The 25,458-nt window shown below is 32.4% G+C and overlaps 1 protein-coding gene across 2 annotated transcripts in view; it reads left to right on the forward strand.

The window, feature by feature from the left end:
* The window catches only part of LOC145252544 (multidrug resistance-associated protein 1-like), a 214,630-nt gene that overhangs the window by 74,603 nt on the left and 114,569 nt on the right, over positions 1–25,458 (forward strand). For both annotated transcript variants that reach the window (XM_080112095.1, XM_080112096.1), the window contains exons 3-5: positions 2,953–3,078; positions 14,688–14,825; positions 23,444–23,563. In XM_080112095.1, coding sequence (XP_079968221.1) covers positions 2,953–3,078; positions 14,688–14,825; positions 23,444–23,563 — 384 coding nt within the window. The remainder of the gene's footprint in view (positions 1–2,952; positions 3,079–14,687; positions 14,826–23,443; positions 23,564–25,458) is intronic.

Raw genomic sequence — 25,458 nt, forward strand, 5'->3', positions numbered from 1 at the left:
TTTATGTCTTGTCTTGAGCAATTTCCATAAAAGAATGAAACATGCATTGTATTGGTTTTCTTTATCGATGGCTGTCTTAGATGAAGGATGAAGAGGGGCAATCTCACATTGTGGTTTTACTGCATCCTCACACACCAACCTGAGCAGTTTTATGTCTTTTTTACTTGAGGGTCACCACTTATCAAGGCCCGAAGGCCACTCAAGGATGAGGGCTAATGAATGTAAGGTGGTAGTGTAGTAATCGTTAATGGTGTAAATTGGGTGGAATTTGATTATTTATGGGGATGGCTCAACAAGAATTTGTTTACATTACATTGTTGTATTCAACTGGGAAGCAGGCCAACAGTACAGTGTTCCAAAGGCAGGCAGTTCTGGGAAAGGAGCTTTCTTTCATGGAATCTGTGTTTGTTTCAGTACATTTATTATTTGTTTGAAATAAAAACTTTTAAAACTGTCCAGCACTTGTTAACATTTAAAACAGGCATAAAACTGAATATGACAATTATTACGTTAGCTAAACTGCATAGCACTATGGGGGCCAATTATCAGATTATCCAGATGTCGACTTTTCACACAGGCTGTTGGAATCTCGTTGTGTACATGACAGGCAGCAGCAATTCATTCTCTTTCCTCTATCTTATCCTCATCTTCCTTCTTAATAACGGTGATTATAAAAGTTTTAAAAAAAAAAAAAAAAAAAAAAAGGCCAGCAAAAGTAAGCAAAAAGCTTTCATCTTTTAATTGATCTTCTCAAGTATATAATATACACCATTCCCCACCCATCTCTGATAGAGAAATGACAGTGCTGCCACAAAACTAACACCTATCTCCCGCAATCCAGAAAGTTTTTTTGTTTTTTTTGTCTTGAATAATTTCTTGTTTATAATTATATCCTGCTATGTAGTCATAACTTTAGTCTGTTTAATTTCTAACTAGTCGGGGTGCCCAGCGTTGCCTGGGTGTTTGAAGGTGTGTGTTGAGCAAAAAAAAAAAAAAAAGTGATAGTAGGCAGGCAGGCAGGCTCGAACTCATACCACGAAGGAAGAGAAGAATGTGAACCCCCCCCCAAAAAAAAACGTGATGTCTTTGCCGTTGCGTCCATCGCCAAACTAGAAGTGGCGAAGATTCAAATTAAGGCTAATTAATCAAAAAGAGGGGTTGACGTTTGGAAATATCAGCAAAAAAAGCAACCCCCTCCTTGTAGAAAAATGCCCAGTTGAAGATGAAGGAATTGATGTTTTTAGCCAATTTTTCAATATTTGTCGGGATAACTCTGGTTGCCCTGGTAGGCATTATAGAGGTGAAATTGCCCCCAAATTGTTCATACGTTCATTTGTTCACACTTTTCTCAATAACCACGCCTTGGATGTTTTTGCAATTTTGTACAAACATTAGTCATGGTGATAGTAAATTTTTCACTAGGTGAGGTGGACCCTGCATGCTTGACTTGTTTTCCATTTTGTCATTGTTTTTTCATGGAAATTTGAAGTTTCGTTTTGATGGTTTACAGTTTCCATTTGACAAAAACTTCCTCTGTTCATTTCTACTTCACCCTGTGCTCCAATGGAATCACCAAGAAAACAAAACTTCTCGACGACCGCAATAGTTCTGACATCCTGATCTACTTTTTCTGCATCCGAGTTCTCTTCCATCTCAATTATCTTACACTTGCGTGCATCTATTTGTACGCTTGTAATAGTCATTAACACTATCATGATGCTATACAAACACACTCGAGAAATGGTCAGATCGCCAGATGGTGACACTGAATTCTTTGACATTGGCGCCGGGGTCCTTCAAGGAAATATTCTTTTCATTGTCTGTTGATACACACGGCACACTGGGTTTCACCTTAAATAAATCCAAAAGCAGACGCCATCTATCAGCACACATAACTGATGCAGATTACGCAAACGATATTGCTCTGTTCGCGAATAACACTACTGATGTGCAAACGCTGTTACATGAGTTAGAAAAGTTTGCAAATGACATTGGTCTTTACGGTTATGCGGATAAGACAAAAGTTTATAACTTTCAATGTAGAGGGAGAGATCAAAGCTCTAAATGAAAAAACACTGAAAGAAGTCACTGAGTTTATGTACCTGGGCAGCAACATAGATTCCACAGAGAGAGATATCGAAATTCGCATCACAAAAGCATGGGCTGCATTGAATAAGCTATCGTCAGTATGGCCTTCATAGCTAATTGACAAATTGAAAAAGCAGTTCTTTAGAGCAGTTATGGAGTCTGTCTTTGTTTACAGTTCTATAATCTGGACACTCACCAAAAGATTGGAAAGAAAGCTAGACAGCACGTACACCCATACGCTATGAACAGTGTTAAATATATCTTGGCAAGATCATCCCACAAAGCAGCAACTTTATGGCAACCTACCTTCCATATCTGCTACCATCAGAGAGCGACGTCTACGATTTGTCAGTTACTGCCAGAGGAGCAAGCAAAAGCTAGTGAGAAATGCATTGTCGTGGACTCTCCAGCATGAGTGCACGAGCATAGGATGACCGAGATCCACATATATCCAGCAAATTGCATATGACGCCAAGTGTGATCCTGAAAATCTAAGGCAGCTGATGAAAGACGGGGAAATTTTGAGAGAGAGTCATATTGGCCCGAGCAAGGAGCCAGAGATTTGTATGCTTTATTAAAAAATGTAGCAGGATTGTTCCTTGATCAAGGTAGTTTCTGGTGGCATCTTTAAAAATCGAGGAGAAATGATATTCACAGGGTACATTCTTATAAGCGACCCCCCCCCGTCTGATTATAATCGTAAGTGTAACAATCCCGGGAAGAGAGTGACACCTTTCGCTTCTTCTAGTAGCAAATGAAAAGAGAGCCTTTAGGTTGCTTTTGAGTATTACGGTTGATCCATTTATTCTTTTTTTACTTACCAGATGTGTTTTTTTTTCTTATGTATTTCTTTCTCTTTTGTAGGTAAATGTCATCTTACTGCTGATTCTTGCCCTCATCGACCTCTTTCATGGTGTAGCATCTATGGTAGAAACAGACACGGTTCCGGTGGTTAATGTTGTCTCTCCCACAATTTTGGTCATCACATTCGTAAGTGTAGCGTTGTTACTCATTCGGCTTTTAGGCTTTGTTTTAATCTCGCAATTCAAAATGTGGACTTGTGTGTTTTACTGATAGACCAAATAAGTGATTGTTAGGTTTCTGTCTAGGGATATGAACATGCAACAAATTAAAAGAAAAAAAAAAACGAATAAAACGCAGAGTTAAAATAAAGAAATATTCATCTTAACATAATAAAACATGAAAACTATTTAGAAATAAATACACTTTGTCCATACTAAAACTACTAGCTTTGAAAGTGATTATAAGATCTCTAGTGTTGATGGTGAAAGGAAGGTAATAACTACTAACTTCCAATCAAATGTTTTATGTACGGGTAAATCTAATATTATAAATATTGAAATATAGTTCTTTGGTCAGTGAGAAAATATACAGAAGTCTGTGTATTTAATGAAATTCCAGTTTGTTCAAATGATGCAGTGGTTGGTCTTTAAGGAGTTTCTTTCGGCTGGATTCTCATTTTAGAAATATTACAGAGTTCATAACAACAAATTGGCAACTTCGAATTAGTGTAGTGTTCTTATATAGGTTTCTGCATGGAAATTTCTTGATTATTCTAGATTGTTCCAAAAAAAATGTTCTAAATAGAATATTTTAATGTTCTATTCCAGATTGTTCTGAAAACGTTTATATAGAATATTTTACTGTTTTTTATAAGGAAAACGGAATGTTAACATTTTTTATAAGGAAAATGTCCTCTCATAACGCTATGAATAGGATTATGCAATTTACATTTTATTATTTAGTATGTTTTTATTATAAATTGTTAATCAAACAACACTGTTATAAAACTATAACTGATTTTGTTATGGTAATGTTTTAATCTCTATGTATGAAATTATTACATGCTAAATAGCTTTCAAAACTTTCCAGTCCTTCTGTAATAGACCACAGGTGCACATATTCATGTGAAATGAATTCACCAGTAGGGAAAAAGAAAGACTATAAAATGGGTAATCAATTTAGAGACGTGGATCACGTTAAAGATAATGTTTTATTTAGAAAGTACCCGGAAATAAATGTCATTGTTACAAAAGAAAAGAAGTCTAGTTATTACTTGTTTTATGTTCCTTGCGACATACTCTGTCTACAACGTGTTGGGTCTACACATGTAATGTTCCACTTCTATCTATATAATATTCTGTTTGTTCCTTCGTTATTCTGCACCTTATGCTTTAAAAAAAAAAAAAAAAAAAAAAAAAAAGGCCAAATACAATTTTTGAAGGCCAACCTGTTTCAGAAAAGGTAAAATTCACAAAATTTAGCTTTAAAAAGGCCAATCTGGCAATCTTGGCAAAAATATGAGTGACCTCCCTTTGTAGCCTCGTTTTCGAATATCATAATAATATACAATAATTGTTGTAATGATGTGAGAATGGAACGCCTAGTAATTTCGATATGCAACCAAAAGAAGTCGGCAAAAGTTTATGTAAAATCAGGAACATTCAAAAGAAACGGGTCAAAAAAAATTATCTGTCATGAGGTGTTGAATTGAATGAGTAAATTAGAGATTATTTCTTACAATGTGATTTTATTATTTGTATTGAACTATGTAGCACAATATTACTTTCTGAGTATTTATTAGTACTTAATGTATCTTATTAATGTATCTCTGTTTTATATTTAAAATTGAAGGAACACTATTTTCATAAAAATGTTAACAAACTCATATTTGATGCATGTTATTGTTTTTCTGTCTAAAAAGAACTATTTTTTGCACTGTCCAGAAAAAAGATTAGCTTAATCAAAACATTTGTTGATTATATATATATATATATATATATATTATTTTTTTGTGGAATTTCCACAGGTCTTGCTAGCACTTTATTTGCTAAAAATTTTAAAGTCAATCTAATTTCCAAATTTAGTTTGAAAAGTCATAGAATTGCAAAGTTTTGTTTTCCTTCAACTGTTAAAAAAAATTATAATGGTTGTCATGTTTACGAAGAAACCAAAATGCATCCTAATGGATTAAACTTTATTAAAAATTAAATTTGAATAGGATTTTAGAAAAGTGTATTCCATTACTTAACACTCTTGAATTCTCTATTTTAATAAAGCAACAAAAATATTTAAGTCACGTGCAGGTTAGTAAAACACACATGAAATGGTCGCATAATTATTATTTAGACGATTAGATAATGGATCTTGGGTTTATTTTCAATAGACGCTTCTCTTATTTTATTCTTTAGTCCTCATATTCCCTGCTGCTACCAGATCAGGCTGTCTGGAAATATTGGTTTCCTGAGACGAAATGCACCTAACATTGATGCTTTTTGTTTTTCTACTTCCTTTTGCAAAACTTGATTATGTTCTGCAAAACCAAAAACAAAAACAACAACCCACCTTTTCCCCCTTTTCCTCATTTCTTTTTCTATCTACTCCATTTTCTGACTGGTTTCCTAACCTAAAATGTACCAAACATTAATACTGTAACACTTTTCCTTCTCCCATTGCAAAACTCATTCATGTTCTGCAGGGCAGAGAACAAAAATGATAAAATCCACTATAAAATAACAAACCCAAACACTACAAACTAGTGATTGAAGATACAAAGAGGTTGAAAAATAAAAAACTTCTACAAAATAACTGGATGCAACATGAATACTATTTCCAAAATAATTGGATTTGTCATTAAATAACCCGAAAAGGGTTGATATGCCGTAAAACAAAACAACCAAACCAAACTCTACAAATAAATATTTAAAGATATAAGAAACTTGAAGCATAAAAACAGTTTCCAAAATAACTGGATTCGGCATTAAATAACCCGAAAAGGGTTGATGTGTCATAAAATCAAATCTCATATTCCATGAGCAATGTTTCTGACAAAAAGGGAAAAATTGCTGTGTTCTGGATCAGAATCTCTTCCATCCAACATTTATTGTTGACAAGATTTTGACTTTGAAGTAGTACTTTTCTTTTTTTAACTCTTTACATCAGGTGGCTTCATGCCTTGTCTTGGGCAATTTCCATGAAAAAAAAAAACAACAACTAAAGTTAAATTTTATTAACATACTAGTCATACCCATTAGCCATGCCAGAGTTTATTCTATTTATGTTCGCAAATGTGTAATAGACCGTTCCCATAAATAGCACTAGCCATTATGCCGTAGCCATTATAAACACAGCCCTTTCACAATTCATGCAATGTGAAAACTAGTGTAAAATTGTTTTTAATAAATATTATTTTATTACTGTTTATCTAATATATAAAAGACAATGTGTGCGTGTGTGTCTGCAAAAATCTTTCGGCACACGTGGTGGATCCTCACAAAATCGGTATAGTTTTCAATCTCAATCCTTCGGATGACAAATATCGAAAAATTGGCCAAAAACATTCATTTCTTCACCCTCAACTCGCCAGTTTTTAACAAGGCGGAGTCAGTTACCATTTTCGGAAGTCATTGTCTTTCAATTGACTATGCTTAATTTTGATGTTTGCGACTTCCGGTTGCGCATTCGAGACATTGGCTAAGACATTAGGTTTTTGTTGTTTTTCCTCCTTTGCGTTTAGGTTTGAACCTGCTCTTTTCTTTTTTTTTTTTTTCTTTTTTTTTTAAACACCTCTTCACCCGGGTTGCCTACTTTTTTTTTTCTTTTTTTTTTTTTTTGGCCTTTCTTACTCCACACACCTGGGCAACGCCAGGTACCTCCACTTTTTAAAAATAAAATTGAATCTTTTTTTTTTTTTTTTTACTTTCAAATTTTAGAATAGTAAAATATTAATTTTAAGGAAATTGGATAGGTTTTTTTTCTTTTATATACAATAGTTATTATTGCTATTATTAAAAAGAATATTCACTATTTGAAACGCCTGATATTAATTTAAGATTTAACGGTTAGAAAAACCAGATGAGTGTAAAATTGTTTTTAATAAATATTGCTATCTATTAAAAATCAAATTGAAATTTTGTGATTTTTTTTTCCTCCCCTTTTATATGCAATAGTGATAGTAATCCCTGGCATGAGTTGAAATGTTTGGAACTAAGTCAAAACAATATCCGGTGCTTGTACTCGTACTGGACTGGTAGCTGAAGTGTGGTGTCTGCTTAGATGCTGCAGCCACTCAAATTAATTGTCCTTAGTCAATGGAGGGGGAAACCCTTCTATACTAAGGCAATTTTATTTTTGCAGAATCCCCTTTTGAGGGGAGCTGGTTATCTCCCACATTATAAAAATAAAAAATTTTTTCGAATAGTAAAAAATTCATTTTCACAAAATCGGACTGTTCAACAAAAGAACAAACTGTCCAATTTTCTGAAAATGAATAGTTTACTATTCGGAAATTTGAAAAACAAAATTGTATTTTTGATAAACAATAATATTTATTAAAAGCAATTTCACACTCGTCTGGTTTTTCTAGCTGTTAAATCATAAAAATAAGTCTATGTATATATTATCTTTCCTTTCTTCTTTCCTTCCTATTTCTATTTTACTTTTTCTTTTGTTATTTCTTTTTACCTTATTATTAATAGTATATAGGTTTTATTTTATGAAAATTGCTTCTAGCTAAGCATGAAGCCACTTGATGAAAGAAGTTTTAAAAAATACCACTTCAACATTAAGTTTTAGATGAATAAATTCTGAGCTAGAAAATAGCAGTTCTTTCCCCTTTGTCAGAAGCATCGTTCATGGAATGTGAGGACTAAAAGGGAATATTCTTATGATAATATATATATATATATATATATATATATATATATATATATATATATATATATATATTATTATTACGAATGGTAAAAAAAAAAAATAAAAAGGACATTCATGAAATACAAATCACAAACATATAATGAAGTACATGTGACCTCTGGGTTCGGTACATCTTGCTGAAATAGAAAGAATGGGGAGACTCTTTTAAAACCCGGAAAATATACAATAGACGTACGAAAGTAACAAAGACACGATGCACAATGGTAACTTTCAAAGTTAAATTTTATTACAAAAAAAGATTAAACCACGGTAGGGAGGGGGATGAGATTAAGTATTACGAGGTGTGGAAGGGGTATCTTGACCTAATATCAATAATAAAAAAAAAAGAAATGCAGACGAAAATGTATCCTTAAACAAAAAAAAAAAAAATGGCAAAATAGAGCACCCGCTAATTCAATACACGAGAGAGGAGTGTATGAAGAGACAACTTACAGTCTTTACTTTTTTTTTTTCTTTCTACGGTTTCTACGGGAGTTTAATCGCCATTTTTTTCGCTTCAGATGACCATTCATAACATGTGATATTCCTATTTAGTACCCATCTAATGTTTCGGTTATTTTTGGAGTGTCGTGTCCCTCGTGTTCATTTTTTTTTTTTTTTTTTTTTTTTTTTTTACACAGTGATCACCACTTATCAAGGCCCGGAAGCCACTCAGGGATAAGGGTTATTGCAAGTACATTACGTTAGTGTGGAGATTGATGAAGTGTTTACTTAAGGGAGCGGTTCATTAGGAATTTGTTAACGTTGGACTTGAACACATCCAAGTTGTAGTTTGGTGGGAAGCAGGCAGACGGAACAGAGTTATAGTCAACATTCTATATTTCAATGACGCTGGCTCATTCTCTATTCTTTGTCGTGGTGGAGTGGAAATTTTATACGTCTGCCCGGTTCAGCCAGTCGGCCGATTATCCTTTCTTTCCCTGTTGAGATGGAGTTTCTCCTCGGCATTATCTCCTTTTCTTTCGGTTTGTCGGTTTGTGGGGATGGGAATTCTTTAAGTCTGCCCAGCTCGGCGGCACAGCGGAGAATCCTGTACCAAAAATATCTCTTTTCCTCTTTCTCCCCCTCTCTTTTCTCTATACATTTCTTACCCCTCTCTTTTCTTTCTTTGTTGCTTAGTAACTAACAGGGGTTAGAAAGCGTGTCGCTGAGCGGGTGACCCGGTCACCTCGCTTACTGATTTACCCGCTGAACATCTTTCTCACCTCTCTCTTTCTTCTATACTCTCTCTCTTTCTCTCTTTTCATGTTCATTTTGCCTTGGCGACAAAAATAAAAAGCAGCAAAAAATAAATAAAATACATTTTTCGGCGGCCTAAAATTAAATTTAAAAATTTTCATAAAATACATAATCTAATTTAAGGATTATGTCACAATATATATATATATTCTTATAATATATACCTATCCTTATTTAAGAAGCTCAATGTAATTACTTTTGAAATCACGACTCTATAATAATATATACGTAATCTGGACAAATTAAAATATCGTATTTAAGCATATTTTACAACTGGGCAAAGCCGTGCCCCCCCTCCCGTTAATCTTATATAACGACTATTGCAAATCGTTTCATTCCTGCTTTTAACAATTAGTCTTAGAACTTAAAATAAGTGAATATTTTGAAGTGTTTTGCTGAATTCTTTTTTCATAATGATGAAATATGAGTAGCTATGACAAGGTCTATTGTCAATGTCTGTAATCTGAGTGCTAATCAGCATTAGCTTTGTACAGACTTGCATTGAACGAGACGTTTAACATTGGAGAACTTTCTCATGTTACCTATTGTGTAGGTGTGTGAGATTTCAGTTTTGTATTTTCAGATTTGTATAAACTGAGCATTTGACTCACCGTAAATCTGATAGTCAAGCAATTAAATTGACTCCAACGTCTTCTGTAACTTTACACATGTAGACATCCCGGACCCAACACGTTGTAGCAGAGTACGTCCTAAGGAACATAGGACAAGTAATAAGTTGACTTTTTTTTTTTTTTTTTTTTTTTTTTTTAAGAACATTTATTTCCAGGTACTTTCCCCCCCGAATAAAACCTGATCATGCTCCTTCTCTTTAACCTCTGTCTTCCTGAATGTCATCGGTGGTCTGTGCGCACATTCTTTTTATAGTCTTTTCCTTTTTTCCTTACAATGATGCTATTTTGCACACAGTCACCATACTTTATTATATATTGGCACCGATCTGAAACCTGTTTAAATTTTTCTCTTTGTGGATTATCTGTGTGTGTGTGTTTTTTTTTTTTTTTTTTTTTTTTTTTTCTGTTAACATTTTTTTTCAGAGTACTTTCCCAAATAAAACATGATTGAGCACCTTATCTCTAACCTCTGTCCTCCTAAACATCATCGTCGGTCTGTGCGCACATTCTTTATAGTCTTTTCCTTTTTTTCCTTACGATGACGTCATTTTGCACATGGTTCAACATTTGCATACAGTTGCCATGCTCTTTTACACATCGGCACCAATCTGAATCCTGTTCAAATTTTTCTCTTTGTGGATTTTCCGTGTGTGTTTTAAGTTCTCAAAAGATTAAGAGGCCTCTTTCTAAGGCTAACACTTCCATCTCTGTATGAGATATATAGATATTAAAATATTACATTAACGTTCTCCTTTACCCATGAAATGCTGACTCCTTTACCCTTTAAATGCTGAGTTAGTAAAGAAGTTAAAAGCGTTGATTTTTCCTCTTCCCAATTGGCCAGTTAAATGTATGTTATAGTTAATCTTTTTCTTGATCTTACCAACCCTAACCGCTCCCAAATCAGCACTGCTTGATTTCACTGGCAAGGAGAAGTCGAAGACAACTGGACAACAATGCTGAGATAAACAGAACACATACAGCACCTGGTATTCTCAAATAGTCATCCCTCTAGTACTGACGAGGCTAAACATTGCTTAACTTCAGTGATTTATCAGGAACATGTGTGTCAACATGATTAAGCTGTGTGTGTGTATATATATATATATATAAATGCTCATGGAAACATTAAGATATATAGTGGGTGACGTCAAGAGAAATATATAGAGAAGAGACAGCTAAGTGACTTGTTCAGTTATAAAATTGCAATTAATTAAAACAAAAAATTAGGCGGAGGGGGTCAAATCTTACTCAAATCTTGAATTATAGTATATTATAGCCCATATTTGTGTGTTTTTATTGTGTGTGTGTGTGTATATATATATATATATATATATATATTCATCATATGAATCCAAAGATTGTGAAAATCACACTCCAAATGAGAATGGTAGTTCGAAGAATCCAAATAATATGAATAACCAATCCTCATCTCAAAAATTCAGAAAAGTCACAAAGTAATGTTGTTTATTTATTTATTTATTTTGTGTGTGTCAAACGTCAAACTATTAACAAAAGCTTAAAATGGTTGACTGCTTACAAAGAAATCACAATGCAGCATTGTTGATTTAATCTTATTAATTTTTTTAATAGATATTGTGAACATTTTTTTTTAATAATATATGCTACTAGCAAAGATACCCATGCTTTGCTATACCACACAGGACTTTGCTATACACTCGGATATCCCCTTCATGGACACTCTTGCAATAAGTGAAGATTTTAAGAGCAACTATTACTTAAGGTGTTTAAAATTTTTAATTACCTCCTGAAGTGACTGAAATCCAACTGACGTTTAAAGCAAATAGGTTATATTAAATTTGACATTATATTGTTAAAAACAAAAATTGAAGTTATTACAAAGAATCACAATGGTTAACATTTGTTTAGTATGACTTTATCAGATTACTTTATGATATCACATAGTAAATTTTTCATGCAAGTAAATTTGAAGTCATTACTTAAATTTTATCTAACATATTCAATATTAAAAACTTACTACAATCAAGATCATATCATTTTTTTATCATATCCTTTTCTAGGACTTTTTATTGAAGATCTTCGTGGTAGACTACATTTCTGCTGCTTGTATTTGGAGAGCCAGAATGCAGTTTTTCTGAACTTCCTGTTCAGCTGGTGGATATGTAGAACATACTATGACTGAAGCTTTCTTGTGTCAGGTCTACACGAGTGGTTTTAAATTTTGGACCTTGACTTGATCCTCATTGTTTGGCAGTCCCTGGGATGGTGGCGAACCCCAACTTGGTGTGCATCATCCCTAGGTGGGAGTTTATGAAGAGCCGCACCAAATATGACCTTGACTTTGAAAAATGGTATATACCATCCATAGGTCGGAGACCATCATGCCAGGTTTGGTGATTATCGGTCTAGTGGTGTGGGCTGTAGCAGAGCATATATACATAGGCTATGACCTTGATCTTTGACCTTGAAAAAAGGTGTGCACCATCCCTAGGTGGGGGACCATCATGCTGGGTTTGGTCATGATCGGTTTAATGGTGTGGGTTGTAGGAAATTTGTACACACAAATGCTATTACTTTCTATGTAGATTATATTTTTGTTTTTAAATAATGATTATTGTTTTTATTATATTTACTATTAATGTAAGTTACGTCACTATGAGTGGAAATAAACGTAATGATCAGACAATTTTATTCAAACAGATGACAAATAAATTAGGTTAAATGTTTATCGACATATCTCAAGTATTTAGAACTAGATGACTTTGCCAGCTATCATGTTGCAAAGTATTCTAGTTAAAAAAATACTTGAAATAAAACTTTTACATAAACATTTTGTTGTTGCAAACTTTCATTTTTATTCATAGAGATAAGCATTGACATTTTATTAATTTGGATGGAAATTTTATTATTTTAAAATGAAGGAAATAAATTTGTCTCAGCAGATGGTGAGTCAGTGTGGATGAGAATCACACTTTGTGAACAAAATAAAATCCTCCAATCAGTTATTTCAAAAGTATTTTTTTTTTTTTTTACATTAACTCTCCGGTCACATTCGAAATGTCGACTTTTATGGGTTTTCAGGTATGCTGAACACGAATATCAGTTAAATTTGGAGACTGATAAGTAGTTTACCAGATATAAAATCATTTGTTATCCAACATAAAACATAATGTAATCCCTGGCAGCCATTTCTTTCACAACTGAGGAATTAGTAATGCACATACGTTTAAATAAAAACAGTTTTTGGCATAAGCACTCCCCTCTCCCCATGTTAAGAATGGCTTTTGAAATAAACACCTTTTTTATTTTTTATTTATTTTTTTTTTTTGAGGGCGAACAAGTGAAAAAAATATTTGCTTTGTTGTCTGCTTCAGTTGCACACGTGAATTACTAACTGCTCAAGTGTGAAAACAAAATGGCTGCCAGGGATTACATTAACCTTTACATTGGCTATCATGTGTTTTCATATCAGGTAAATGACTTATCAGCTCCAATTTTAACTGTGATATTCATTGTCAGCATACCAGAAAACCTTTAAGTGTCAACATTTCGAATGTGAACAGTGAGTTGTAGTTGTAAAAACTTGCTCTTCCAAATAAGCCAGAAAGGAACATAATGGCGATGTACAAATGTCCTGCTACCATAACAAAGGAGCCACCATCATTGGTATTTCTGAATTCTATTGAATTACTAAACATTTGTCCATGAAATAAAAAATATTTCTATACAGAACTATTTGTTACATTAAAATTAAAACAATTGTTAAATTAAAAAAAAAAATGTAATAAATTATAGTTCATTAATTAAGTATCCTTTAGCACACCAATATCCAAATTAGTTAACGCTATTACTGAGATCAAAATACCTCCTTATAATACAGCTTCCTAGTATTCCATTAGCAAGAAGCTTGTGGAACTCTTCCTATAGTCTGCTTTCCTCCTAACTATAGACTTGGTCTTAAGACTAGGGTCAATATGTATCACTTGCCTTTGTAATAATGATCTTTCGTTTTTTGTTAGCTCATTACATCAAGTGATTTCACACCTTGTCTGGTGTAATTTCCATAATATATATATATGTATAACATTTTATGTATCTATTTTTAGTATTTATGTCAATGTTCAATACGTGAGTAGAGCTAGGTAGTAAATGTTGAAAATGTATATATCAATTAAGCTGCACAGAATATTTCGCGTTTCAGTAGTTTGATGAATCCTCATGAGAATGAAACACAGAAAGTTTTATGTAGCTTAATTGCCATATATATATTTTCCAAACTTATATATTTGTAACTAATCTATGAACAAGTGTTTCGAGGTACTACCTCTCGTCAGCGTAGCTTGACTGTTCTAGGATTAGAACCTCAGACCATATGTACTATGGTTGAGTGCGTTAACCATTACGCCACGAAGCCCTAGATGACTCTGTGTTATTTTTATTGCTTTTAAACTTGGGGGGGGGTAACGATGATACGGTTATTAGTGTCTCCAACTTTGGAGGTGTAGGAAAATATTTTTCCTTGGAAGGTCGTGCATATTTTTGGGACATAGACAAATATTATTTATCATTTCATTTATAAAACAGTAATATATATATATATATATATATATATATATATATATATATATATATATTATTATTATTATTTATGTAAATACAGTCATAATAAAAAAATATATTTTGCTCTCTTTGATTGAGCACTATCAACGACCCTTGTTGAAATTCAATTCTTAATTTTTGAATATCTTTCTACCTGGAATAAATATATAAGCAGTATCTAAAAAGAAGAGATATGGTGATCCTATTATATGCACTGAAATTAACTTGAAATAAGGTGTTTCAGTTCCACCGTTAGTACAAGATATGAATCCAATTTTTGCATTCATTTAGATGTGTTGAAATGACAAAGAATTTTTTGTATGTTTTTTTATGCCAAACAAATTGTTGAATTGAAGAATGTTTTTCTAAAAGCAGAACACTAACAATGTCTTTGACATTTCTTTTTTTCAGATTCTGTCCATTTTATTCCTTCATATTGAAAGGAAAGGCGGCATTAAATCTTCAGGTATTCTTATAGTCTTTTGGTTTTTACTTCTTCTTGGAGGATTCTTCCGATTCCTGTCGAAAGTTAAAGAAGTTCTTGATGCGGTAAGAAACTGCCTCCTCCACATCCTTGATTAATAAATTGATTTTAAAATCAATATTTTATAATCAATATCCATAAATAAATGAACTTTTTTTTGTGTATGAAAAATAAAAAAATAAAAGTATTTGGATTTGGTATTTGGATTATTCAGACTACTGTTCTATTAATTAGAAGTAAGATTGTACATCTGAAACAAGAATACGTTTAAGGCTACCAAAATTCATACCAGGACTGTCACCAAGGACCCGTGGCATAATGGATGAAGTGCTTGATAAATCAGTTATTATTACATATGTGTGCTGATGATAGCTCGTATGTTCTAGGGATTTACCAGCACCCACATGTAATAAAATTAAAACAAAAGAAAAAGATTTAATGAAAAAGAAATTTATTAAAAAAATAAATTAACAAGAAAAAAGAAAAAGATTATTATTTTTTGAAGGGTGAACTCGCTAATAAAATTGTCTCCCTTAGATTATAAAGAAAGTATTTCTTTATGTATTGTGTTTTGAAATGTTTGCTCTATACGTAATATGTGCTTTTCGGTCAACAAACTCAAAGAATAAATGAAAACTTTACCAGAATCCAAACAGCAGTTCTTCCTTCAGTGAGGTTTTTGTTTTTTACGGCCGTTATGAGGAAGCCGGAATTCGGACGTTGGTTGCCTATGTGTACATCCCAAAAATATGTCACGAACTGATTTTACCCACCAATAGCGTTTCTTTTATATGAGTTTTGAAAGGAACTTCCTGGAACGTTCTAGAGACTCCAAAAAGAACAAAAAGGCGTTCTACGCCTTTTTATATTTATAGACGCCGATTATTATTTATGTTTATGAATAACGAGATTCTAGAAACGTCTTTATGTTTTAATTAATATATCAATAAACATTTTTATATATTATAAGAAATACTTATATATTTCTTAATCCAATCATAGGAGAGAATATGTTCTCCTATGACAGTTATGACGCCCTTCTGGAGGTTGAAGGTTCAATCCTCAGTGTGGGTGATACTCAATACAATTGTACATTACTAATGGAACAGAAGCATACTACGTCTTCTGATTAAATAAAAAGTTCTGTTCGAAATCCTGCGCAAATTTCTAAGTTCAGAAAACTACACTTAAGGAAGATCGGCGATTACATTGGCCAAAATGGTGTGAGAATAATGCGTCCAATGAGAACAGTAGTCTGAACAATCCAAATAATACGAATTTGTTTCTAAAAATTAGACTTTGACAGTTATGGATTGAGCAAAAAATAATTTTCATTCATCTCTCTTGAATGCTAGCCCAGTCTGATGGTAACCATACAAGCATTCATGAAAATCAGATAATCCTAAACCAACAGTGACAATGGGGGTATATAAAATATACATTTAAATAAGTGATAAGGGAGGGATAGTGAGTGTTTGAATCAGTGAAAGAAAAGAAAAATCATACAAAATGGATCAAATTAAAAAGACAAGATTTATAGGTTTTGTATTGTCATGTGGAAAACAATACATTGATATAAAATACACTTATTCCGTTAGTTACGTCTGTGTAAAGTAGCAACACCTACTAATTAAGTTGACAAGCATTCCTGCTCTCGGCTTCAATCCGGGTTATTTATTTATTTTATTCTTTTATAACTCATTGCGAGCCTGTCTTTGTTTTATCGTTATTTCCATGGCAGGTGCTCGTTCCAATCTCTGGTCTCCCCTCAACTAATCTTTCATGAAAAACACTCGTCTAGCTGAAACCGCTGTCAATAATTTTGCCTACTCTTTGACTGTGCCTAAGTCAAAATGTGGATTCCATGAACAAAGCTTCTTTCTTAGAAGTGCACGCCTGTGGAACTCTCTTCCGTTTGCCTGTCTCCCACCTGACTACAACTTGGTTGTCTTCAAGTCAAACATAAACAAATTCTTGATGAACCGCCCCCTTAAGTAATCCAACCTACCAAATTTCCATTACTAACGATTACTACGGTATTATCCCATTGATTACTGTACACTCAATAACGCTTATCCTCAAGTGGCCTCCAGACCTTTATAAGTGGTGACTCCTATGTAAAAAAAAAAAAAAAAAAAAATTGGTGATGGTAATGCTTGGCACATCTTCAGATGTTGACGAAATACAAGGTTTAAGTATCTGATATGATGTGAAGCGGTGGTTGACACACACATTCGATTGGTGCTTCTCACTATATCGGACATTTGAATCTTGTACTTCAACATTTGAAGACGTACCAAGCATTACCGTCACCATGACACGTAAAAAAGAAAAGAAAAAAAAACGGATTTTCCTGATTAAGATTCTGTTATAAATCGAAAATTTAATTTTAATAAATTTATTGAAAGAAAAAATGAAAATTCTGCAGTTAGTTGTTTTTTTTAAACTGTTGAATTTTGTATTAAAAAAAACAAACTTTGTGGGTATTTACGAGTATTGTATATTTTTCAAGTTTTAGCTAAACATACAAGCAGTCATTTTCCATTTGTATAATAGATAACACAAAATACATGCTAAAATGTATTTTAGTTCTGGGATTGGATTATGTTTGGAAAAAACTTGTTTTAATTATTATAATTAGTTATAATTTATAATTAACTGAACAAGTAAACCCATCTCTTTATGTTAAAAATGTGCAAAAAAAAAAATAAATAAATAATCTTATATTACATCAGTGAATCCCGGGCAACACTATGCATGTACAGCTAGTTTGCTTTTGCTGGCGCATTTTTTTTTTTTTATTACTTCCTGATTATATGCCCGTTTCCTCTATTTTTTGTTTCAAACAGTTTGGAATACATTCTAGGTTGTTGCAGTAATTCTTCCACAAAATTCTTCCTTAAAATGAAAACAATAATACAAAAATGACATTCATTTATTTGCCTGGTTGGCTGATCCAAAGCAAATGACATTATTTGTCAGCCATTTTCACTTAATTGATGATGATGGTCAACTGAAACAGATGATACAAAATTAAGTGACATTATTTTTTAACTTAATGGTGGGTTTACCATTTTGATTAATGTCCTTATTTACTTTCTAAAAAGAATGTTTTTTTTTTATTTGTTTGTTTTTACCCTCATTCACTCCAAAATGCCACATTTACTAGGGACCATGCCCACAGGGACACACTAAGTAGGGAGTTGGGCAGCGAGATGTCTGTTCATGTTATGCTTAAATTTCTGCATGTTAGTACAGTTGTGGAAGCAGGAAACGGAGCGAATTCCAAAGTTTAGCAATTAGAGGAAGAAATTATCACAATAGAAGCATCTCGGGCATGGGGGAGGGGTTGCTCTACAGTGAAAGTGTGGGATTTTGCTGCTTTTTAGTTTAGGGTTAGGGTATTTTTGTTGAGGGACTGCCAGTGCTATGATTTTCTCGGAGCACATTCATTTAAAGTACTTGTAAAACAAGTACAGGGATGTAACATTGGGATGATGGGACAGGGGTTGGGGCTTGGTCGACAGTTTGGGACCTATGAGATTGGAGATTCTTTTTTAGATGCTGTTCAATAAAGAACGACTAGTGTTTGTTTGCATCATCTAATATTCCATGCATGGGCAAATGGTGGTTTGTAGAGATATAGGATACTGTTAGGTGTGAGTATTTTTCTAGTGCAGTAAAGGGAGCCCACCTCTGCAGAAGTCTTGGCAAGGCCTTCTATCTAATTCATATTGCTTGTCAGTCATAACTGTAATGAGGTGTTTATTATTATATTGATATATGGTACACGGTTATGGTGCATCTTTCGAAAACCCAGAAAGGGATTTTATCGCATCCTTTTAGATATGTATGCATTAGAGAAGCAGGACACATACACAGCATCTATATTTCTTTATACAATATTAGAACATACCTACCCGCCGTTGCCTGGGACTAAAAGAAAAAAATTGACTTCTTTACAAAAAAGGCAAAAGTAATTTTGTTGACTTGAATTTCGTAAGCACATTATTTTGTGAAAGAGCAATTTTTAAAAAAAAATAGCTTTTAGTATTTATCCTTTATGTATTCTTAGTGAAGAACGATTTAATGTGTAATTATGAAAGGAGTTATATTTGAAGGCTATATTAGGTATGGGCAAAAATGGACGGATAAAGATAGGCGGACTTCGTTTTGAAAACCGATTTATCATAGTTTTTTTTTGTAAGTTTCCAACTGCTTTTTGATTATATTTGAAAGATTAAAGACTAAACTTAATTTCCAAAAGGAAAAAAAATATTTGTACACATGAAAAAAAGTTGAAGTTAAATAAATTCATTGTAAAAATCCTTTAAAAGATAAATATTAGTTTTCTGGGTCTATTTCAAAGATAATTAGTAAAGTCCTAGGATATTGAATTAAATATAAAAAAAAACACCTTGTTTGTACAAAAAATAGCTTAATTAACCCAAAAAAGCAAGTAATTCTGCTGCTCGCAAAATCGCAACAAATAAAGTTTTGTGAACACGATTATACAAAAGCCCAACATTGCAGCCAATTGAAACGCTGTTTCAAAATGAGGTCATGATATTAAAAGGAGGTAGGGGTGCCAGTTTTCTTTTTTTTTTTCCTCCAGACGTGCATCCATACATTCCCATCCTGAACGTTTGTATCATTCTTGTCATTCATTTTTTCATGTTCCTGTTTTTAAATTATTTTTTTTTTTAAATTATTGTTCAAGATTATATAAAATTTATGTTACGCCGAAAGTTTCACATTCATGCGAGCAAGGAAATTATTAAGATCTTGCATATAAAAAAAAAAAAAAAAATAGAAACATTTTTGGTATTATAATTTTTTTGTGTGAAAATATTAAATAAACAACGCTTAATTCAGTGGTAATATCGGTAGTTCAAGAAATTAGTTATTTTTTCGATTTATATGGAATACATTAATATGGACTTTAGGGGCTTTTTTCGTAATTTTCCTGTAAAAATTAAATTTTTTAAAAATTTTATAATTTACAATGCATTATTTTCATAAAAAAAGCAAAAATAAATTCATTCATTTTTTTTTTTTTTTTTTTTTAACTACAGAAAACCATAACTTTAATAAAGGTATTTTTTGTTTAAACAAAATAATACATTTCCTCTAAGATTTAAATAAAAATAATGGGTTCATTATATTCCATGATCATTATTTCCTTAAAATCTGTTAATTTCCTGATTTTTGGTGAATTTTTAAGTAAAGGGAGGGGTCAAAATGTTTATACATGTTGAGCATCGGAATTCATTTTGCAAGTACCTATCTATATCAATGTGGTTCATAGAAAACCCTGTGGACACAAGTTATCATATGACAATATTAGAACAGGGCTCTACATTGCAAGTGAAACAGTCAGATTTGCAAGTGATTTTTCAAAGTGGCGACTAGAAATATTGAAACACTTATCTTTTAGCGATTGTATTTCTTTCACTGACAATCTTCCAAAGCTCACTGCTGAGTGAAAAATATTCTTTCAACTTTGTTTGTTTCATTAAAAAAAAAAAAAATAAATAAAGTTAAATTAAACAATAAAAGTTTAATAAAACAATTAGTCTTTTTTTTTAACGAAGGCTGTATAAAAAAACATCTGAAGAAATTAGTGTCAACATAAAATTACACTTATTAAAAAAATACGGAAAAATCTTTGATGTACATACTCCTCAAAGAATGAAGATGTCATATTCTAAAAATCATGTGGGTTTGGCTAGTGAATGAAAATATTTAGTTGTCAAAGGTCAACTAAAAATAAATTTGTCCATAGAGCCCTGTAGAAGAAATTTTCAATAATTTTCAATTATATTATGTTCATTTGTCAATATAATGTGTCGTATAAAATGGTAGGTGTTGATGTCCCTAATTTTTTAAAGTAGTATCTCTTCTTCAGGAGGGAAAATAAAAAGAAAGATGTACAACTTTTCAATGAGGCTTTCCTTTATCTGTTTTATTCATTATTACAACTGCTGACATTCACCAACTACTATGCATAATAATTAACAATACACTTTTCAAGTTTAAACAGCAAATATACAAAAAAATATCAGGCTTACCCATAGGATTCAGCCTTTCTGGGATACTGGCCATTACATACATGAACATCAACACCTACCATCTTACGCAACACATTATGTTAGCAAATAAACGTAATATGATTGAAAATTATTGAAAATTTCTGTTAATATTGTCATTCTTTTATGTGCTAACTAGTGTCTACGGTGTTTCCTACGAACCGCATTTATATAGCCTTCAAACACAACTCCTTTCACACTACACACAATGCTTCAAGCAAGCTACAATATCCTTCTCATGTGTAATTATATTTATAGTTGCAGAATTCAAGGGAAATAACTTATGACCTGATTACTTTTCTTTAATGTATAAAAATTTTCCTTTTAATATGAGAATAGACAGTAAGTAATGGAAAAAAAATCTTCACTCTAAAAAGATCTGAGATAAAAATTAAATATATTCATAATGAAAATTAATATATAAATGGCTGTCTGTCAGTCTGTCTGTCTCCATATTTTCAAACTCTGTCTCCTCTGAAACTAAAAATCACAGAGCGGCGCAACAGGCCTCAAATGATTAGATTTTTTACAGGCTGTTCTTTTATGGGTCTTTAGCCGGTTAAAATCGTTTTTAAGGAGTCAAAAATGGGTCAAAATTGAAAAAAATCGTTAAACATTTTGTGTATTCATCTTGGTTTATTTTTAATTTTTAATCAGTTCATATGCATGTCACGTTGACACAGTGGTATCATCACTAACTTTGAATGCTACAGTTTCAGATTCTAGCTGATGGCACCAAAATACTTCTTTTTTTTTTTTTGTCTTTGTTAACTTTTGAAATCACAAGTCTATAATATGTACGAAATCTGGACAAATTAAGATATCATATTTAAGTGTATTTTGCACCCGGGCAAAACCGGACGCCCCCCCTCCCCACTAGTAAGAAGAAAAAAAATTGTTTGAATTGAATATTGTGATAAAATACTTTGTTGTCATTACTGACAAGTAATAAGTTTTTTCTTAATTTTTTTTTACATGGAGGTCACCACTTATCAAGACCCGGAAGCCACTCGGGGATAAGGGTTATTGCGTGTACAGTAATCAATGAGATAGTATTGTAGTAATCATTAGTATTAGATATTAGATAGGGTGTCTTACTTAAGAGAGCGGTTTGTCAGAAATTTGTTTATGTTGGACTTGAAGACATCCAAGTTGTAGTCAGGTGGGAGTTTTGTAGCATATGAAGTCTGGTTACAGACAAAAAAACGAAAAACAAAATGGTGGTTGCACCTGATCAAATGCTGATAGGTCTTTCAAAGTAACGTGACATCTCATTACTCATATGCAAATTTGATCTTTCAGAGAAAAAGTGTGATTTTCTCAGTTGAGTTCGGATCACATACTGTAAGGAAGCATGGTGATTTTAACCACAAAACCCCAAATCACAAATATTAAAATATATCAAACATTTGGGTTCGACTAAATTTATATATAAAAGTGTGTGTGTGTGTGTGTGAAGACACTTCTTAACCTATATACTCAACTAATTTTTGATCTTCAGACTTGTGGAAAACTTTTTAATGGGTTTTCATCCCCCCAAAAAAAGGGCTGTTAGGAACTCTAAATTGAAAAATTGGTACTTGGGTCATCGGATTCTTATGTTGTTTCATGAATGTGCATGCATGAATGATTCACGATTGCTTACTTATGTTAAGAATAAGTAAGTTTTAAAGATTGTGTCAAGCTAGCCTAATAGTTATCAGACTTGAGTGTTTTCAAATTTATTTTTAACATAAGTAATCTGTCATGTGAATGATTCATACATGTGCATTCTTGGAACAGTTGACAATCAGATAAAAATCCAATGACCCCCACATACTAATTTTTCAATGTTGACCACTTTTTTCCAGATGAAAACCGATTAAAGTTTTCCACGTGTCTGAATACCCTATATACTAAAATTTCAAGTTTGTAGATCAAAAATTCATTGAGTATATAGGTTGAGAAGTGTCCTCACACACACATTCTCACTTTATATATATATATATATATATATATATATATATATATATATATATATATATATATATGTGTGTGTGTATATATTACGCATATATATTACATAGATTTGTTGATTTTTTTTTTTTTTAACAATAATACTATTAACTTAGCGTCTCCACCTTGAAGATCTTGTTTCTTAGAAAATCGCCCTTATTTTTATTTGAATGTAAACAAATATTTTTTGTATTATTTTTTAAAACGGTAATCTATGGACATGCATGTTTCGGGGGCTCTACCCCTCTTCGGCATAGCTTAGCTGTTACTAGGAATCAAACCCCAGACCTTATATATTACAGTCCGGCATCTAATCCATTACGCTATGAAACCATAGACGATTTTACTGTTTGTTTTTATTGCTTATATATTTTACGAAAATTTGTTGGTGATTTTTTTTTTTTTTTTTTTTTTAAACAATAATAATACAGTTAACTTAGCGTCTCCACCTTGGAGATCTTGCTTCTTAGAAAATCACCTTTATTTTTATTTGAACGTAAACAGTATTATCGTTAAAAACATCTTTTTTTTTTTAAATCAACAACATCTACGTAAAATATATATTGTAATAATTGCTTATATATATTCTCTTTTGACAGGGCAGCATTTCTGATTTGGTGACGTTTGTAACTTTTTTCATTCACTATTTCTTAGTGATAATCCAGTTCTTTATATCCTGCTTTGTACACGAGGACCCATGTATTCAACAAGAACATGTGGTAAGTCTTTTACATCTTCTCTTGTTGGGCATCTGGGTGCGATCATCTTGAATCGTTCTTATCAGTCTCTAATAATATGACGGGATGCGACACAGATTAGAAATCTAGGTGAACTCTTCGTCAACTGAACGATGCTTGTAGGAAAATAAAAACCTGTTTAAAAAAAATATTTTAATAATTTTTTGAAAGAGATTGTAAATTAATACATTCCTTTTTCTGTAAGGTCAATATAGTGAAACTATAAAAGAAAATATATCTCTACTTATATATAAAAGAAGGTATTTTGTGTGTGTGTATGTGTAAGTTCCCTTATAGACTCCAAAACGGCTGGGGCGATTTATTTATTTTTTACATTTATTTATTTATTTTTTTAAATTACACACAAATGTACTTTGTGTCTGGGCATGTTCTTAGATAGGTTTTGTATCAGATTGCCTCCAATAAGTATCAATAATTAGTTGAAAAAATCCAATCCAAAGTTAACACTCATATACAGCCTAACATTACAAGAGCATTTGAGAAGTTTTATCACCATACAAGGAGAAGGATCCAACATATAGAATCGGCAGTAGGTTCTTGATATGACAGAGGATGCATTTGAAATGAATGTTTGTTTAAAGCACAATTTAACTATGATACTTGACTTTTGCAATTTTAATTAAAACTTATATATAAAAAAGATAAGCTTATAAAATCAACTGTACGTTCTCTACAGTGCAATGTAGACTACAATGTATTGTAGACTGTCACTGCGAGAGGCATATGAGCTTCCTCCCGATGCACCACAATGGGTCCCCAACTAGAGCAAGAAATCTATTGATTTCATTGAAAAATGGGTGATTTTCCCCAATTTCAATGACAATAGAAGTTTTGAAAATGTGCAATATTTTTTGGATCCTCATTCATTCCTGCATAACATCAGATCTCCCTGCTAATACTTTCATAAAAAAAATGTCTTAGAAAAAATGTGGTTTGGAATTCTGGCAGTAAATTGGACAGGCAATGTGATGTAATATCAGCAGACAAGTGTGTCAGGATATTTGCTACACGCACTATATAATTCGAGCAAGGGAATGAACAACAAAATAGTGGAAACTGGGGAGAGAAGGGAGTTTGACAGTGATACAGACAGGACAGAACGGGTCAGTTTATGCCAAAATCTGAGGACCAACTTACTTAGATGGACAGTTCCCAGATCTTTGCATAAACTTTGACCCTCTGTATTGTCTGTGTCTCTGTCAGACTTCCATCTCTCTTCTGGACCACCTGTCTCCTCTGCTATGGTTTATCTCCCTCCCGACTCCATTATAAAATTCTTTTCCAACGTCACAGTGTGACAAAATCAACAGAAAATAAAAATAGTATTTTCATTTTAAAAAAATAAATATTGTTTTATTCAAGGGGAATAACTTTGTCCTAAGCAAATAAAGTGTAAATTGAGTTGGTTTCTTTACATAATGCATATGGGATTTATAACTGTCAAATTCAATTTGGAAAATTGAATGTTTAATTTTCGGTCAAATTCAATTTTAAATTTTGCTATAAAACGTTCCTGTCAACCATTTTTAAATCCTGTGCAGGAGTAAGAACAGACATCTTGCTGCTCAACTCCCTACATAGTATCCGTACAATTTACCTCCCTGATAGTAGCCTCCTACATCAAAGTGGCACTGTGCTTGTTTGGGGGAAAATTTCATTAAAAAAAAAAAAGTAACAGCTTCTAAATTTAATTAATGTATTTCTTTATGAAATGCCTTCTGCAGGAGTATTTATACATTGTATTCTACAAAAACATAACAGATCGCTCACTATTTCATTTTTGCTGAGCCAACAATGCATCCAGTTCTCTGCCCCTGAATAGTAATTTTGTAATGTTACATGGAAGCTGTTTGTAG

The sequence above is a fragment of the Euprymna scolopes genome, chromosome 29 (assembly GCF_053919585.1).
Source record: "Euprymna scolopes isolate OS-2025 chromosome 29, ASM5391958v1, whole genome shotgun sequence".
In the NCBI taxonomy this organism is placed as follows: domain Eukaryota; kingdom Metazoa; phylum Mollusca; class Cephalopoda; order Sepiida; family Sepiolidae; genus Euprymna; species Euprymna scolopes.